The 16,947-nt window shown below is 44.1% G+C and overlaps 1 protein-coding gene across 2 annotated transcripts in view; it reads right to left on the bottom strand.

Annotated features, from left to right (window-relative positions):
• Icmt (isoprenylcysteine carboxylmethyltransferase ste14) overlaps window positions 1-16,947 on the bottom strand; it is a 139,195-nt gene that overhangs the window by 17,939 nt on the left and 104,309 nt on the right. Inside the window, exons 1-2 of one of the 2 annotated variants that reach the window (XM_022835453.2) lie at window positions 6,373-6,830; window positions 873-1,030 (exon numbers count right to left, since the gene is read on the bottom strand). In XM_022835453.2, the coding sequence (XP_022691188.1) occupies window positions 873-1,030; window positions 6,373-6,435 (221 nt within the window). In that variant the 5' untranslated portion in view covers window positions 6,436-6,830. Of the gene's footprint in view, window positions 1-872; window positions 1,031-6,372; window positions 6,831-16,947 lie in introns of those variants that run through there. The other variant, XM_022835452.2, reaches the window with a different exon arrangement.

Below are 16,947 nucleotides of genomic sequence, written 5' to 3'. Positions count from 1 at the left end.
CAATTACGTTCGGATCCAAACTGTCCTCAATGCGCGGTTTAAAAGCTGTCGTTTGAGCGGTAGAGACATACGAATCAGCGTCCCATATGATGACTGCGATAGCAACAAAGCACCCCGTGTTGTTTACGATATCTGAAGTAACCATTTCGGGCTGATGCTTGTAATCTGAGGATGAGAAGAGGCCAATAGATAGTCGACATTAATTGTTGGATCTCGTTTATACACTAAATGTTGACATAATATTTTATCGAAATGTCCCTTGAAGAAAGAAGTGGTCTATACGGTCCTGTGTAGTACGACACAGCGTTTCTAAGAGACGCTGGGTGAAATGGTCTTTTGTGTTCGTTATAAATGCAACATACCACACTTCGCCCTTTTCGAGAGAATTGAAGAGTACACGACCTTAATTGAACCAGAAATAAAATAGCAAGAAAGGACATATACCTTCTGTAAACAATATGTAATGACCCAGCACCTCAGACTGCCGTTGATCCGTCTCGTGTTGTCTGTATCGTATATTATAATAGAAAAACAATTTTATTTAGATAGACAAGAGCATTCGGGTCGATGAGATCAATTCCGTCAGATGAAAACATACTCAAAAGCAGGCCTCAAACCACAATTTCTATAGCTTTACAGTGTGTCATTATGAAGATTACCTGCAATCGGTACTGGTTCAGTAGTTTTTCAAAGTCTAATCCGATTTTTCAACTTCGACCACACGAGACTTATCGGGACGTAATGGGGTGCATTTGCTATCCACCGAACAATTCTATACGTAAACTGATATATGAATACGACAAGTAGTTTAAAAAGGTTTGTTATTGAGATCCCCTTTGTCGTTGTGAATTTACTTTCTTCTACCCACTTACCTGGGATTTATGTACGCTATTGACAGGTACTCTGTAAAATGGAACATCGAAAGGGTGATGCCGTAAAGTGCGAACGAGAGCAACGAACGGCTGCCGAGGCAGGCTGTCAAAATTGAGGCCCCACATGCCGAGCCTAGCATTGCAGCACGCCATTGAACCTGCCAGCAGAATATAGATGGTGCCAGTAACAAAAGGCCGGGAACCGTTGTGAAGCGCAGTCGCCGACGATTATCGAAACACCGAAAGATAACGAAGGACAACAAAACAGTGTTAGTTAGAAAGGGACCGCATCCCATGTTAATTCAGGCCGGCTAAATTCCGAAGACCTACTATGGATACGTTTAGGTTCTAAATATGCGACTTACCGTAAATAAGCATAGAATAAATAGTAATCAAGTAATATAGCATAATCCATAACTTTGTGTAATAACGTACGCCAGATTACGATATACATAATTTTCTTTAGCATAACCTAATGGTTTTTCAATCACGAGTAATTCTTCGTACGTTCAAACAATTGCAAACACCAGATGATCATCTCTCATAGGGAGAACATAAATTTTTCCGAAAAAGAAAAAGAAAAGAAATTTCACCGGTTGACACATTTTCATTCACGTAAGGATTTTACTGCCCGTTATTTTGGCACGGCGAAATAACAGCTAGTAGAACCATAGCAGATTCAGCTCGTACTTGACCGAACGAGTTCGTCCGCGGACATGGCCATTTGGACAGAGGCCGTCTCAGCCCAGTAAACATAACCCATCGTGTGTTGTGACCCGTTTCTAATGAAAAATTTGAAAACAATAAATTATTTTCATGCTAATCACCACTCGAATCGTTATTGTCATATATCAGCATTTAATCGAAGAGCACCCCTGACTACCCTACGAGTTTCATGTTCGCATTTACCGCCATTACGCATGCTTCAACCAACTGGCTCCCAGCACGGAACGAAGGGTGTCTGCGCCTGGATTCGAACCCAGACCGCTATGTGTCCTTCACGTTTGGCAGCCACACATCTTACTCACTACGTCATTACGGATATTACGGCTAGAGTTTTTATTAATAATTAGCTCACATGGTTTCTTTAAGCCATCGCCACTGTGACACTCGTTGTGCTAGCCAGATTTGCCGTCAACCGCTTGCCTACTGGCCAACCTACTCTCCTCCAAGTACGGCTCCTTTCGCATGGAACAGCAGATAGCGCAGCTTTCTTCATTTTAACTAGCACCGACACGACAGATGACGCTATCTCCGCGTGGAAACCACCCACACTGAGATAGCAGAATCAGCGACAGCAGCTACAGGGAACAAACTAAGCCGGGTCGCCGAAGACGACCGCCGAGATACCGGCACCTGGGACTCTTTTTGCCCACCTGGAAGCGGCTTGCCAGCCCACTACTGACCGAGATAAAGGGGAAGATTAACTGTTTGCTCGATACTGGTAATAATAAAAGGTGACGCAAATACTTTAGCTAAAAAATTAACCTTTGCTAGAGCTAGACCCAGCATCTAGCAGCGGAAGAAAAAGAAGAACAAGCGGGGATGGAAAGATTCGCTGGGCGCGGCTGGTTGGAGCTGAGAGCCCGGGCTACAGCGCCACCGGTTACTAACTATGCTCATGGCTACCCTAGCTCGCCACGCCCTCTAAAGTGAGATACAGAAAGTCATCTCCCTAACCGCGAATCTCGAACCCAGCGGTGTCGCTGATGTTACTGCCTCGGGAGCCATCGTCATAGGTCCACTGGCCAGCGAACACTTGCTGGTGCGACCGACTTCATTCGCACCAAAGAAACAGAGAACGAGTAAAAGGAGAAGAGAGAAATGTACGAACGTACATATGAGGGGGAAAAATGAGCCATCCGCCCACCCAGAAAGCCATCACAGCTAAAAGAACCTCCAGCAAAAGGTCTCGATGGAAATTTTAGTACCAGCAAGAAACGAAATAAAATATTGCAAAGGAGATCATTCCAACTTTGCATTATGGAATAATTTATTATTGTTACGTACCATTCGTTTATTGTATATACAGGTGCAGGGTGGTTTTGATGCGTTGGACAAAGTTTACGGTATTATAGAATAGCAGCTATCTTATCATTATATCGGGTGCATGGATCCCCTATTTTTCCTTAGCTAGTCGACTTTCAGTTGTGTTTTTTTTACAACAAACTTTGGTATTTCTGCAAAAATCTCACGCATAAAAAAATAGGGGATTTTTTTCGTTTACCATGTGACACGGTTGGGTATGCTGAAAATATTTTGCATTATTCTTAAGCATGGTTGCATACTACCCGACAAGCTCGTTTCTCAGTACAAACAAATTAAGACATCTCTGACAAAGCGGCAGACCTAGAAGCCAAACATGAGCATACTAATAGATAGATGCTGGATTCTATTGATTAGCTGCGACAATTCAGCTTGAAGAAAGTGGCCCTGGATTCTTTCGTGTGCCGTTATTGCTAGCTCTGCCGCTAAAACCGTCTGTTGAAGCGAGAAAAAATGAGGTAAAAATAGCTGTTGAATCTGTCATGACTATGTCCTTTATGGCCAGTGCGAAGCTTTACCGATTCCGTTCGATGTTTTTACCGAAGAATTTTGCAGGAGCGGCAGAACGAAATAACTGGGGGCAGGTTAGGTTAGAAGTAGGTAGGGCTGTCACTCCTGAATCAGCTTAAACGTCTGAGCGTTTCTTTCGCTTTCAGTAAATAGAGGCCGTTGTAGATAACTCCGCAAACATGCTCCGATGATTGGTATTATTTTACAAACTTATATAGTGATTTTTGTAGTAATTAGTTTTCCGATTATATTAGCTATGTTCCAAGACGCACGGGAAACACGAAAGCTGCTCAACAATCCCACCTCTTTTATTACGATCACTATCATGATCATTATTAATACAGCATTCACATATTATAGCTAGACTTTCGTATAACATGCGGCACTGTATCAATTTCATGCATAGGCAAGCACGGACGTATATCTCTAATACGATACGTATGCAGCATATTTCTTCTAGTTTTCTTTTTCATCTTCACACGGCTTGGCCGTTTCGTCCATTCTTAGGCCTGCAACGAACGTGCCTAGCGCCTACTTCGAGGAAGTTACGTGAAGACTATGGCGTTCTGCTTTTCTCCGCTGCATACAATTGAAACGAAGAGCAAAACAAGGTGTATCGTGTTCCAGAAAGTGTACATGTGTATCTTCTATACGTATTTGTAAGTTTGTGGAGAAACACCAGGTCGTCGAATATTTTCTTTGGAATTATTCGTATTCACCTCTTGGCAGGAAGCCTTCACTGTTATGAAACCTATAAGACTTGAAAATGTTTTCGGTCGCTTTTTTTAAAGAAGCGAAATCATTACGGAGTACTTCATTTTGCGAAGAACCTATGCACAACTTTGAGGAATAATTTTTTGTCAACTTAATAAATATTGTTTTTTCCATTTCGTTACGTAGAAGAAACTTAGCCGATATTTGTCGTCTTAAAAATGTCGTTTAATATGGCCAAAAAATAAATAGGTGATATTAATATTTAGCGGTTTTTTCCGACCGGCCCGGCTTATTCCTACACTGGTGCTTTGGACGAAGCTGAGTTTTTGATGAGTTTAGTTGATACTTCAGTCAAACTCTTAGCCATTCTGCTATCCATCTAAACCTCCATACAGCTGGCCAGCTAGATAAGTGGATTCCGTAGAACTCTTGGGCCTCATCGACGGAACCACCGCCTTTTGGGTCGCAATACAAAACCGTCTACTGCAGACTGGGTGACAGATACGGTTAGAAATACGCATTCATCCCTAGTGAGCGCTTCGATATCTAACCGTTCCGTGGTTAGCGTCGGTTAGCCAAGTCTCTGATTTGTCTCATGTGTCGCATTGTAGCTCATCCCGTGCATGCTTTCACTGGTAGAATCTTCCACCTCCTGAGTCCCAGCGGTCTCGCGTGCGTTTGTCAATAGTGCGAACTACCAAATGAAATAGAGACTTTGGGTATGCGAAATAGCTGTGATCTTACAGTGTCTATGAATCTGTTCGTCCATCGGTCCTTCGGGACTTCCGAAGATGACTTGAACCCCACTCACGTTGAATCTTTACGGAAGATGAAGGCGATGACGTCCGGCCAGCCTGCGACTGAGGAAGTAATAGCAAACGAGTGGTAAGTCAAAGCGAGGCATTCGGACGGAGCAAAGGGACAAGGTTGAGGATTGTCAAATGTCTGTTTACATAGTAGGCTGCTGTGGAGAAAAGGACGACAAAAGGGCGGCGGCGCCGACGCCGAAGAGCAATGATACCCCTCACAATATGACGGAGATGGGCAATGCGGCGAAGTTAACAACCAAGCGTCACTTACACTTGTAACTAGCATCCAATAGTGCCTCCGCCTGGCGCATGGTTGTCAATGATTGCACAAGAACGAAATATGCTTTGCTCTTGCTGAAAACAAGCGGAAGCACTTTGGATCGGAACGGATCAGCTGCAAGGAGACTGGTGAGAAATAAATCCTACAGAGCCCGAAAACGGAAAACTACGCCATACAAGTTGTAGGTAGGACTGGGTACAAAGTTTGATGGTAAAAAGTTCACTTTGAAATGCTTATCGCCCAGTTGATTTAAAGATAGCGATAAGACGCCTACTTGATATTTGCTTATAGGATTAATTCTACGTGAGTAAATTTCTCATTTCATTAACACCGACTCAAAGCTTTTTACGATAAACTTGCTCTGCAAGACGTCTGAGCTTATTTTCCGCGCCGTCTAGTTTAGGTAGCTTAGCGTTTCACTGTTGCAAAACATTATCCGAATCTATGCTCAAAGGGTAACTGCAATGTTAGTTGAAAATTCATTAAGTACTTCTTAGATTATAAATAACTGCACACCTTAAGTTTTACATCCGTTACTGCCACTAAGTATTTTTTCAGGCGTTTGCCTGTATTTTTACGATAACGGTTTGTAGGTGTGCATGTCAAAATGTACACATGTGCCTATGACCTTGTTATAGTTAGTTTGTTAGTTCCTTGCTGTTGCCATTGCCAACTGCGTTGTCTGTCGCCTGCCAAATGGGGTTCAACCACATCCCCAGGAGCTTGCAACTAGCCGACGAAAGACGGCGACGTTGGCCCTCGCTGGACTTTTTCAGATCCCTTATTTCGGTTCCGTTCTATTGCTTAGCTTACCCTCCTCTTGTTGTCTTTACCTTGATAAACCAGTTCGACCTTCTGTATAAGTTGACCCGAGCTGCTCGACCGCAGGCAGACGGGCGGCAGGCTGCAAGGGGCAAACAAACCGAACAACCAAGCAACTGATCGACCAGTGGCTAAGACCTCGTGGCGGCTGACGCGCAATCTTCGACTGGCAGAGTCTATCAAGGATAGTCATATTTATCAGACATCGCGGCATGTGGCTGTTACCGCTGGAGTGGCTCTTTGTTCTACTTCTATTGGTACACTTTTCTACCCTACCACACCATAGACACACTAACACTACCGTAGTGATATTGCTTACCTTCGATGCACCTCGCCCACTTTCTTCTGGCCGACGTAGAAATAAAGCCGCTGCTATGACCATCTCAGCGGTGGCAGCCCCAAAGGCTATTCAATTTCTCATCGGCAACGTTGCTCTAGCCTTCGTATATTACGTTTCCTCTAATTCGTCCTTCAAATGACTGCTCGCTTCGAGTCGGAGTTCGCCGCTTAGCTCAGCACGAAAAGTGCTTTGCGCCCCCTTATGGGTGAGCCTTGTATGTCCTTCCTGCTCAGGTGATTGTTGGTCTTCCCGCTGTTTGTTTCGTTGCCTTAGTGGCAGCAACGGTAGCCGCCATCGCTGGAGTCAGTATGGCGATGTCGACGGAGGCAGTAGCTACATTCGCCGTAACTTGTTAAAATGCCTGGGTGCCAACGGCGTATACCATCTTCGTCCATTCGACTGCCGTATTCGATCATCTATTGTCTGAGAATGCGCACAAAGGACCACGGACCTACTCCATGCTTCCGTCGGCGTCCCTATTCGCCTAGCTCATATCTATTTCGTCGAAAGGGGAAACGCCGTATAGCAAAGCCGAGTCGACCCTTCGAGCGCTCCTTCACGTATAGTCTTCTTGGATCATACAAGTTCATTGATTAGTGAAAATCGTCGGCCCAGCTCAACGCATCTAGCGGCAATTATTCGCTAGTTGTAGTAGCTGCGGGATGGGTTATGTCGATGTTTCATCCCTTGATCACTCGTAGCACGACTGACGGACGCCCATCCCGCCACGACAACAACAGCACGGCTGATACAGTTATGAATCTTGCCTTTATAAATCATCATACACGTACAATCAGAATGAGATATAGCAGGTAAAGCGTAGCCCATGATCTGATTATTCTTAATTTTCCCACCGGTGCTCCAGATGCATCGCTCTTGCCGTACATGTAGCTCTGGTTTTCTTCATCTACTTCATAGTATCTCCCACTTTGTTCTATTCGGACTGACTAGTAATATGGGAAACAGCGTATACACGCTTATAGCAAATGGCGTCATCCTGCTCTGCTATTACGACAGACGGTACCCGACCCCAGAAGGCTGATGCCCTTTTTTAGCAGTATGACCAGCCATTGTCGTTTCAGCCAGTCCATAAAACAGGGTAGGCGTTCGGTAACGGTGGCAGGGAACCAGCCATGAACAAATGACCACCAGCAACAACATCGACAACAATATGGAATCGACAGACAGACTGAGAGTCGCTAAGCCGTAGCGATTTGTCGGAGTAAATGCCACTGCTAGCACCATATATATATATATCCGTGTAGTCCAATATCGATAAGAATCAATCTATCAAAGTAAGTTAGCAATGACTGAACTCTACCACACCGTGTACGTTCGTATACTCGTTGTTACAACAGCCAATAACCTAGATCCTGTCCCTTAACTCTAGTCCTATTTTTTCGGGTATGTTTTCGCCGTGAGAAGAATCCGTTGAAAAGACACACCATCGGCTTCCCTTATGGATAACAACAAACGAATACTGGCTACCAAACGCGAACACCCAAGGGAGTCGAGAACCGGGAGAATACGCAACAGTTTGGCTAGTCTATAACAGGTGCGGCTACAGCTGTTACCAACAGTAGATGCGCAAAAGGGAATGCTGCACCTTTCATTGACTGAAATACCTGACGCCGTCATTGTTGCTATTATGTTTGTCTCGCCTCTCTGATTGTTAACTTTTCGGCTTTTTTCTACATAGATGCTAACATAGAGGTTATAATAGAAACAATTGACAAGAGACAATTGCTGTTGTAGCTGATGACTAAAATGTTTTTCTATCATCAATTAATGTTTCGCAAAGAAAAAAAAAAACATGAACGTGAGGTTATCCTTTATTATACTGCAGTGTAGGATATCAGCGTGCGTTTTACGACATGCTTTGCACGCTGTGCAGACGCTACATGCAAACTCCATTGAAACAAATCATTATTTACATTTATTTGTTACGACAATTTGCACAATGTAAAGTTGCACTTATCGCTGCTATATGTACCGTTCGTGACCTGATTCAGAACAGGACGCTTTCTATCTATCCCTCTCCAGAGATCGTCGATATGATCTCGTTGTTATTGACGGCGTTGTCCTCGTTTCTGTTGCTGCTTTACCATTATTTTTAGGTATCGGCTTCATTGTTGTGTTTGTGTCTTCTCCATGTGCGCGAGTACAGAAAGACAGTCTGTCTTTACCCAACCAAGTGAAACCGATCTTCGAGAAGTCATCTTTTCCAATCACAGCCCCAGCGTTTAACGTCGCCTTGAAGACGGCCCGACCTAGACTGGGTTTTAGTGCTGACCCAAGGCTGGGCGGCTGACTACAGGTTGTTTGTCTGCTTATTCCACTGCCCGCAACTTGCTACCGCAGTTCGATTCACTGACATTTGTGATTTATCTGACACAAATGCCGAAATGTCGGTTCATTTATCTTTAGTCTAAAATTAACAGTCGAGCGAAATCTTATAATAACTACAACTGTGAATCATTTCAGGACGAAAGAATATCGTTTGCTCCTGTTACCATTGATGGACGTGACTAACGGAAGCTAATCCACATTAACAATATGTATGGTCGTCTGAGTGTCTGAAATCCGTTAATGCGCTGACACCAGAAACATCTATCCTTCGCTGTGTTTCATTTCTGTGGCTTTTGTTAAGCGTCAAGTTATACGGCCTTGAAAAAACGTGTCGGACGCGGACGATGACGATATGATATATATGTATGTATGCTACTTTAAATTGTTGGCAGGCCAATATCGAGTGACTACAAGCAAGTACTAATAGGACCTTCGGCCTACACTGCTGCAAAGCGGCTCGAGCTGTTTTTTTAATGAAGGTGTACAGAATAGGCGATAGAAAAGTCCAAGTTTTTTAATGCTAATTATCACAAACGAACCGATGATCCAACAGAAGAAAAATGCCATTAAGACTGTTTATCTGATCTTAATACCCCATGCTAGGCCAACGTTTTTTAGTTGATATTTTTACCCCATTACACTAAGTATATCTATTAGCATTACTATTCTCAGACCGATCGCTGGTTAGGATGGCATTTTTAACACTGAACGTAAATCGTAAAACGTTTTCTCGGTTTGCGAAATCTTTCTTCCACGTACGATGGTAATACAAAGGTTACTTCAGTTGAAAAGCATATCCCGTATTATCGTAATTAGTGTTTCATTCATCATTAAATGTGATTGCTATAAAAATGATAAATAATAATTGGCGGAAATCAGTATCATCGTTATCATTTTTATTATAAGCCAGCAAATGAAACCCATGCCATTGCGTGTTTTGTCCGCCTTCAACTGCTCCTATACATCCTGTTAATAACCTCAGCACAAGCAGTTCATCCTTGCTAATATTATCTTTATTTTTGTTGCTATTGTTGCCGTTGCTGCTCCTGCCTGTTGCCCTTCGTTTTCGATTGAGGTTCTGTTAGTTTCGTCATCTTAATCTATCCCTTCCCCCCTCGCGTCTTTCCAGATAATCCACCATTTGTTTGCTTGCATGCTGCAAAATTTAGGTTTCTCTGTCGGCTTGGTTTATGCCAACATTCTTGTACACTTAATCTCCGATACTTTGAATCGGCCCTTTTATTCCATCTTCGTCCTATATCTCCTTATGGTTTTTTATCGTAAGCCCACCACTTGCTGTAAAGACATATTTGCCGCCCCCCTGTTTTTCCTTCCAGTCCAGACTACACGACATAATCAGCAGGCGCTGACAGTCGGACGTCCCTCGCCCCAATGAGTGTTCAGCATCCTATCGTACGGAGGTAGACTTCGAACCATGCATAGGGCACGATCTCGCTTTCGGTGTCATCATATCCTTGCTATGATGTCACTAGTGCCTCGACGCGCAGTAGGCCCTTGGTGTGACCTTCGTCCTTCTGGATTCGATGGCAGCGACTGCGAGATCTCCGCATGACTCAAGTGTTCGCTGCGTCCGTGCATCCATTCGAGTTATACTCATGTATTTTCCTTTCTGCTTCCCTATTCTTTTTTGCCTGAACTCGCTTCCGGGCTTCGTCGTCGCCTATTTGTACTACACACGCATTTTTCCCTTTTCGCTTATTTTTATCTCTAGTAGTCTTTGTGTGTCGTTCCCCTTCTTCTGCCATAGAATATTTCGTTCATTCTTCGCTGTTTTCCTAGAAAAACGAAAGGAAAAGGTCTCATTCATTCGCATGTTCTCGTGCACGCGCGCGTGCATCTTGGGTAAGCCAACATGACCCCTGCAACAGGGGAGACACTGCACACACCCTTCGTTTTGTCGGCATCGCTCATGTTGTTGTTGCTGTCGTTGCTGTTTTTACCATATTCTTATTTTCCTTATTCCAGGACACTTCGCGGTACTATTGCAACTACATTTATTTAGTATCCATCGATTTCCGCCAAGCGGAATAAGTCGAATCGTCATTGCCTGCGTCGGTTGTTAGTATCGTCCGCGATTATAGACAACGGACAAAGTCGTTGTCTGCCTTTGTTCCTTATTTTCATTCTATTTCTCTCGCTACCCGCCTTCCGCCTCGCAGGGTCGTTCTTCATACCATGTGCTGTGTGTCCTCCACACACTAGCCACCCACCCACAAAGCCACATACGTTTTCACATGATACTGTTGCAATATCCTATGACTACTCCACCAATTTTTCTCCATTCAGATCCGGCGCGCGTTCGTGTTTGTAAATTAGTTTATTTTTTTTTTATTTGTTTCACTGAACTGACCCCTGCATATCTTTCTTACCCAGCTTCGCTGTTTTTATATCTCCATGTTTGTGTGGGCGTGTGAGTGCATGTGTATCGTGTGTCTCTACGTTTGGCCGTGGCTGTCTGTGTGGGCGTGTGTGTGTATGTCTCTGTGGGCTTCTGTCTGTCCGTATATCTACGCTGTCTCGTTTTCGCCTGCTTCTGTTGAAGCGAATGCAGACGAAACGAAAGCAGTACCGGCAGCATCTTGCGGGCAGCGTCCGTCCTCTATGGTCTAAGCCGGTCCTATCTAATGCCGTCCGCTGTCCACGACCCTGTTTCATCTTGAAGTCTCGCGGGTTCACTCTTCAATGTAACGGCATTTGGAAGAGACTGTTCTGTTTTTCGATACTTCAGTCAGTCCTGTAGTCCCCCCACACAATCGTTACGTGCGAACGTTCTTCATTCCCGTTTGCATTGTGTATCGCTCTATTCGCATCTAGCGTACAGTACAGAGCTCATGCGTTTCCCCTATTTGGCTCGTTCTTTATTAGCAGCAACTTTTCATACGGCCAACATGTGGGAGACAACAACTGCGGCGGCGTCGGCAGCGACGTAACGGTTTTGTTCTCTGTCTGGTTTTTTGCTATTCGATTGGCTCTCTTTTTTTATTTGCCTGTGTTTTGCTGGCCATTCATTCCACTGGTTTCTGCTTTACGTTTCTTCAAGCCACTGCTCTTTTTCGTTCTTTGCCCCCGTCCTCTTTTCATACTCTAAGGAAAGGGGCTGGGGCAGTGCCAAAAGACGCCTACAGATTCTGTGCGTGACTCTACCTTCGTTTTCGCTAAAGGGCGTTCTTTTCGTTGTTTGCGGGTCGGTTGCATTGATTGGATTCGGCATTCATCCTAGTAGCTTTTCCAACAAGAACATCCATGTCTTGGCGGCTCCCGGCCACCGATGGAGTGGATTCCGCTGTATTCTGTTTTGTAGTCGGAAGAACCGATTTCCTTCGCTTGATTTATCTGAAAGGCGCAGGAAAACAGGCCGACATCGCTTTTCGTCACGTGACTCCTATTTTACATCGATGAAATTCGCTACTGCTAGAACCTGAGTTATGGTACTTTTTTTCTGCACGGTGCATCGACGACGTAATCGCTCAGAAAAAAATTGATCAATTTGCTCAAAGGCATTAAAGGCATGGAAGCTTACATAGAAGACTACTGACGCAGTCCAACTTTTAGTTTACTAGCAGTTTACAAATCCTAAAGTGATCTTGTTTCTGCGCCCGTTCTCCACGTCAGCTTACAATTTTTTACGGTTCATTTTGCTTGATGTTATGTAAATCAGCAATCATATCATAAAATCAGTGGTACTGGTGAGAATAACCAATATGGCTTATGGTACTTTATTCATTGCTACGCCTAAGGTTTTGCTGGAAACAGCAGAATGTCACTATAGCCAAGGCCTACTTTAAACTGTTGTGGGCTATCTGAAGTTGGCTTATTGCCACTTCGGCGGACGCCTATCAAAAGCTGTACCATTGATTAGAAGTGTCTTCGAGATGACTTCCACAACAGCAGTAACACCATATCATCCAATCTTTTACTCTTCAAATGATCGCAAACGGCGCCAGGCACATAAGCAAATGAAGACAGTAAGAAAAATGTTGTTGTCAATCGCCTGCCTTTCTTATCCCGTAGTTCTTCAGACCTCTGAGTTTCCTCCCCATATACAAAAACCGAAGAACGGCTTTTCAAAGCGCAAAGTTACTTGGCATCAACTAGCAGTCTTTGACTAGCTACTTTTCGATTCCGTGTCGTGTTCCTCTCGACAAAGGAACGATTTGTTCACGTCACGTTCCTAAGGCGTTTGCTGCACCGCTTTTTCGAGTACTTCAAAACAGTGACCGGCTGACGGTTCGAACGGCGCCGTACACTTAACATCAACATGTTCCGGGTCGCTCTTTCGGTCTCCTCTTTCGGTTTTCCTCTCCATTCTGAGTTTTGTGTGGTTTGCTGTGACGTTCGACAACTTCAGGGCCGCATAGGTACAATCAGTGCGGATCTAATGAGACACTGAACCCTATTTTCGCTCATATAGCCTGCTAACATTTTCCTACATCAGTTTACGATAATTCAAACATGATCGTACCATACAACGAAAGAGATTTTTCGTTACTCCGTTTCCAGGAAACCGCTATAGAACGTTGACGCTTCGCATTTGGTTACCTGCTATTATCGATTCGCTGATTGTTTTTGGCAGTTGCTTATCTTATCTATCTATCTATCTATTACTATAGCTGTTGGCGGCCGTAGCTAGCCAAGTGCCATTAGTACGCGGCGGCAACGTAAAGCTAGGTTTAGCTCCCGCGAATGATGACTGCTTCGAATCTATTGGATGCATATTGGCCCAGTTGAGCCACAGGACGCTGCGACGCCTCTGCTGTGGCTCCTGTCTAGAGATGAGAGACCCAACGCGCAATTTAGAACGAATCGCCTTCGATATTAGGGGACCACCAATGCTATATCCCTGGAGTAGTGCGGTCAAGTGCGTGTAATCCAATCGAAAACATTCGTAATAGCTTTTAGTTCTGAACGTCAGTTATAGTTGACGCTTTTTATTTTAGGACAAATCTCTTCACATCAAATCTCTATGACTGAAACATTACGTACGTCATTAGTCTTCTCGATGTCAGCGCTCCACTCTCTACCTATCATACTGTACTGTACATTATTCATAGTCGAATATACTGAACGAGCAGAGGGGTGTACATGGTCGCTACTAGCTGCAAGTACCGGGTTTAAATTGAGAGTATATGCTTAAGCAAAGATCATTGAAACACTCGATATAGATCTCTTAAGGGCTTTCGGTAGAACGTTTTCGCCTGTTTTAAGTGTGCTAGTTAGCGATATGTGAGTACCCGATTTTACTGACATTCTGAGCCTTTAATGACAAATATCTTTCGCTTACTGTTAATAATGATAATGATGATACTTATTTGTCGGAAGTTCTTTGTTCAGCTGTACACGAATGATGCATAAGTAGACGGGACGTACGAATAGGCCATTAACATAATTTTATCGATGTGTGCACCGATGCATTACTAGCCAGTAATCCAGTTGGCATTTTTTTTCTCTTAATTGTTTCAACAATGTTACTGCCTACTGCGCTTCAGATCAATTAGATTATACTCGACAGCTCTTGGTCAAACCGGTCCGACTAAGTAAGGCAGGTTTTAGAACCGGCCGATCTGATCGTCTGTCTCCACAAGGACTAACCGGGTAGGACGCACACACTCAAACGAGCGCATTTCAATACGCCACAGCTCGAAACGATTCCATTTTTCATTGCGCTTCTCCGTCCCCTTCGTTCCACATAGCCTTGAACGAATCTTCATCGATAGGCATACAACACATAGCGACCGCGGCCATTCCTGCATCTAGGTACGCTTGCAGACGCCTGGGGGGTTATTGCATCATTCTGCTTGTTCTTCAGATCTCCTGCCTACAGCCTTTGGGTGCCGAGTCACCATACAATAAGCTGCTGGTACTGTTGCTATTCCTGCTTTCAATGCAGTGGTCCGTAAAAGCAGCTGCTAAGAGTTATGAATCTGTGGGTCAGCAAAACCTAGCTGGAGTTGGAATTGGCAGTCGGTCGGCCATCCATTGCAGTGAGACGATGGCTGTGGGCGTAATCATTCCGCAAATCAACCATGCAGCCAGCGGCCCACCCGCTCGCCTGCTCGCTTATTCACGCTCAGCCACTTGCTGCCGCATTCCTACCGTATGGATGGCGATGTCTGGTCTGACCTAACTCGACTGTCTCGCCTAGGGCCTTCGCATTCATAGAACACTGCAGTTCACGAAGCGGAAGGCTAGCCATCTTCGAAACAAAAAAAAAGTCCTGAATATCGCAACAGTGGTACATAAAGGATCATTGCTCGCGCCCTTTCAAGCACCCATAACTTCGACACTTGCTTCGAACATCGATAGAAAAAAGAAACTAAACTAAACTTAGCCGGCCGTAGTATATATAGCACATAGTCAAGTGGTTCACTGATCGAATAAGCCGCTACGGTCGCCAGCATCAATACCGATAAATCAAGCCCCAGCTATCGTAACAAAGACGCCGTCTGAGATTCGTCATCCCTGTTCCGCCTCATGCAATAAATCACCATGTTGGGTAAACAAGTGAAAACTGTTAGGCCAATACAGAAAGTACGATGATTTTTGATAGCCTTAGAACAACTATGGTTAAAATAACGCCATTTTTTCTCCCTGAGAAGTAGGGACTTTAACTACCAGAAGAGAGCTCAAAGATGTACACGGCCCATTAACTCCCATAGGGTCAAAGTTAATTAAGTTGCTTCTGCTAAGTTCATACGAAGGTTACGCAAGCATTAACATTTGGGTAAAAAATATCCAGCAACAGGTTCTGTTATTGCAGGCCAGCGCTCATCCATGATAGCGACATTTCTAGCCGCCGTCGCTGCTGTCTCTTGCGACACTTGTATTCACAAGCTTAGTAAAATTTTCGCCACAGCAATTAACAACGACTGGACGATGCGGCGATTACCCCACAGGTTGTAGGTTAAGTTGTAGGTTTTTTCCTAACCTTTGCGCACTGCAATCAACTTGAGGGCTCGATATATGCCTTCGGTAGACTAGTGATATCTTTACTTTTTTTGCTTCTTATTCTAAGCCATTTACGGATCCACCACTCACTAAAACAGAATAGAACAACCTCACAACATAGCAGCGAGGGGAACAATGGAGAATTAATGCAAAAAATTTCTTTTTCTTAAGTATCTCAGATAAGGAACGAAAGTCTAAGAAGGACTTTATGCGTATGACGGTTAGCCGACGATAAGCCGCTCTAGTTGGTCCGGCTTGCTCGGAATCGTCTGCTATTTATCTAAAGCAACCTAGTTAGCGCGTTGGAGGAACTGTGATCTGAAACAGAGGGAGAAAGTTCTCCGCATGATTGGTGATCGCCTGTGGTGCATTGTTCCTTGCACCTGTCGACTTTTCGTCATTTCAGCCATTTCGTTGGGCCCGCTGTCAGCTTCTGTCACGTCCTGTGACGACGTTGGCATGAGCGTGCATGTGTTCATTTCGGACAGTGTATAAGCGAACCCGTGTGTGAATGTAGAGAATCTCTTTCGAAAGTCCCGCCAATTTTGGCTAGACTGTATCGAGGACGACGCAACGAAGCGAAGACAAACGCAGTGCAGCGTGAACAATGTGCGATATCAGGAAACAGATAACGTCGCCTCTGAAAATACATTAGCACGACACGGAAGAGACGGGGATTCCCAGAGATAAAAACGTTCTCGCTATTATGCAAGTGTACTGTAGTAGACTGAAACTGTGAGAAGCGAAATACGAAACGACAAATGTTTGTTTTGTAAACATACGGAGATCTGGAATGACGGACCGCAATATTATCAAACGTAAGCAGATGAAGTAACGTCAAAATAAATTTCGACAAGATCGTTCGTTTCTATTACATTCTATTAACTTGTTATAGATGTAAAATAGAAGCTCGGACTGCTAAACTGTTAAATAACAGGTTGCCGTACGGGCTGATACAATGCTGATCCAACACCGGGCTTGCTACGAATACGTGTTTTCAATTGAAAACGGATTACGCTTGTCGTCCATTGCTCCCATTCGTCATCGATAATGGACGATGACTGACGGAATAGAAGATACCAGTGCCTTCTCTTTGTTGTGGTATATGTGTACATGTTTCTTCTATGTATCTCTGTATACAACGTCAGGCAGTGGCTACGTTCAAAACGCAGACTGTTGCGATTAGAATTGTTATATAACTATTTGAATGACAACATTGTTATATATATATGTGTGTAT

Source organism: Varroa jacobsoni, unplaced genomic scaffold, assembly GCF_002532875.2.
Source record: "Varroa jacobsoni isolate VJ856 unplaced genomic scaffold, vjacob_1.0 scaffold_591, whole genome shotgun sequence".
Taxonomy (NCBI): Eukaryota; Metazoa; Arthropoda; class Arachnida; order Mesostigmata; family Varroidae; genus Varroa; species Varroa jacobsoni.
This window is presented reverse-complemented; position numbering and strand designations above follow the sequence as displayed.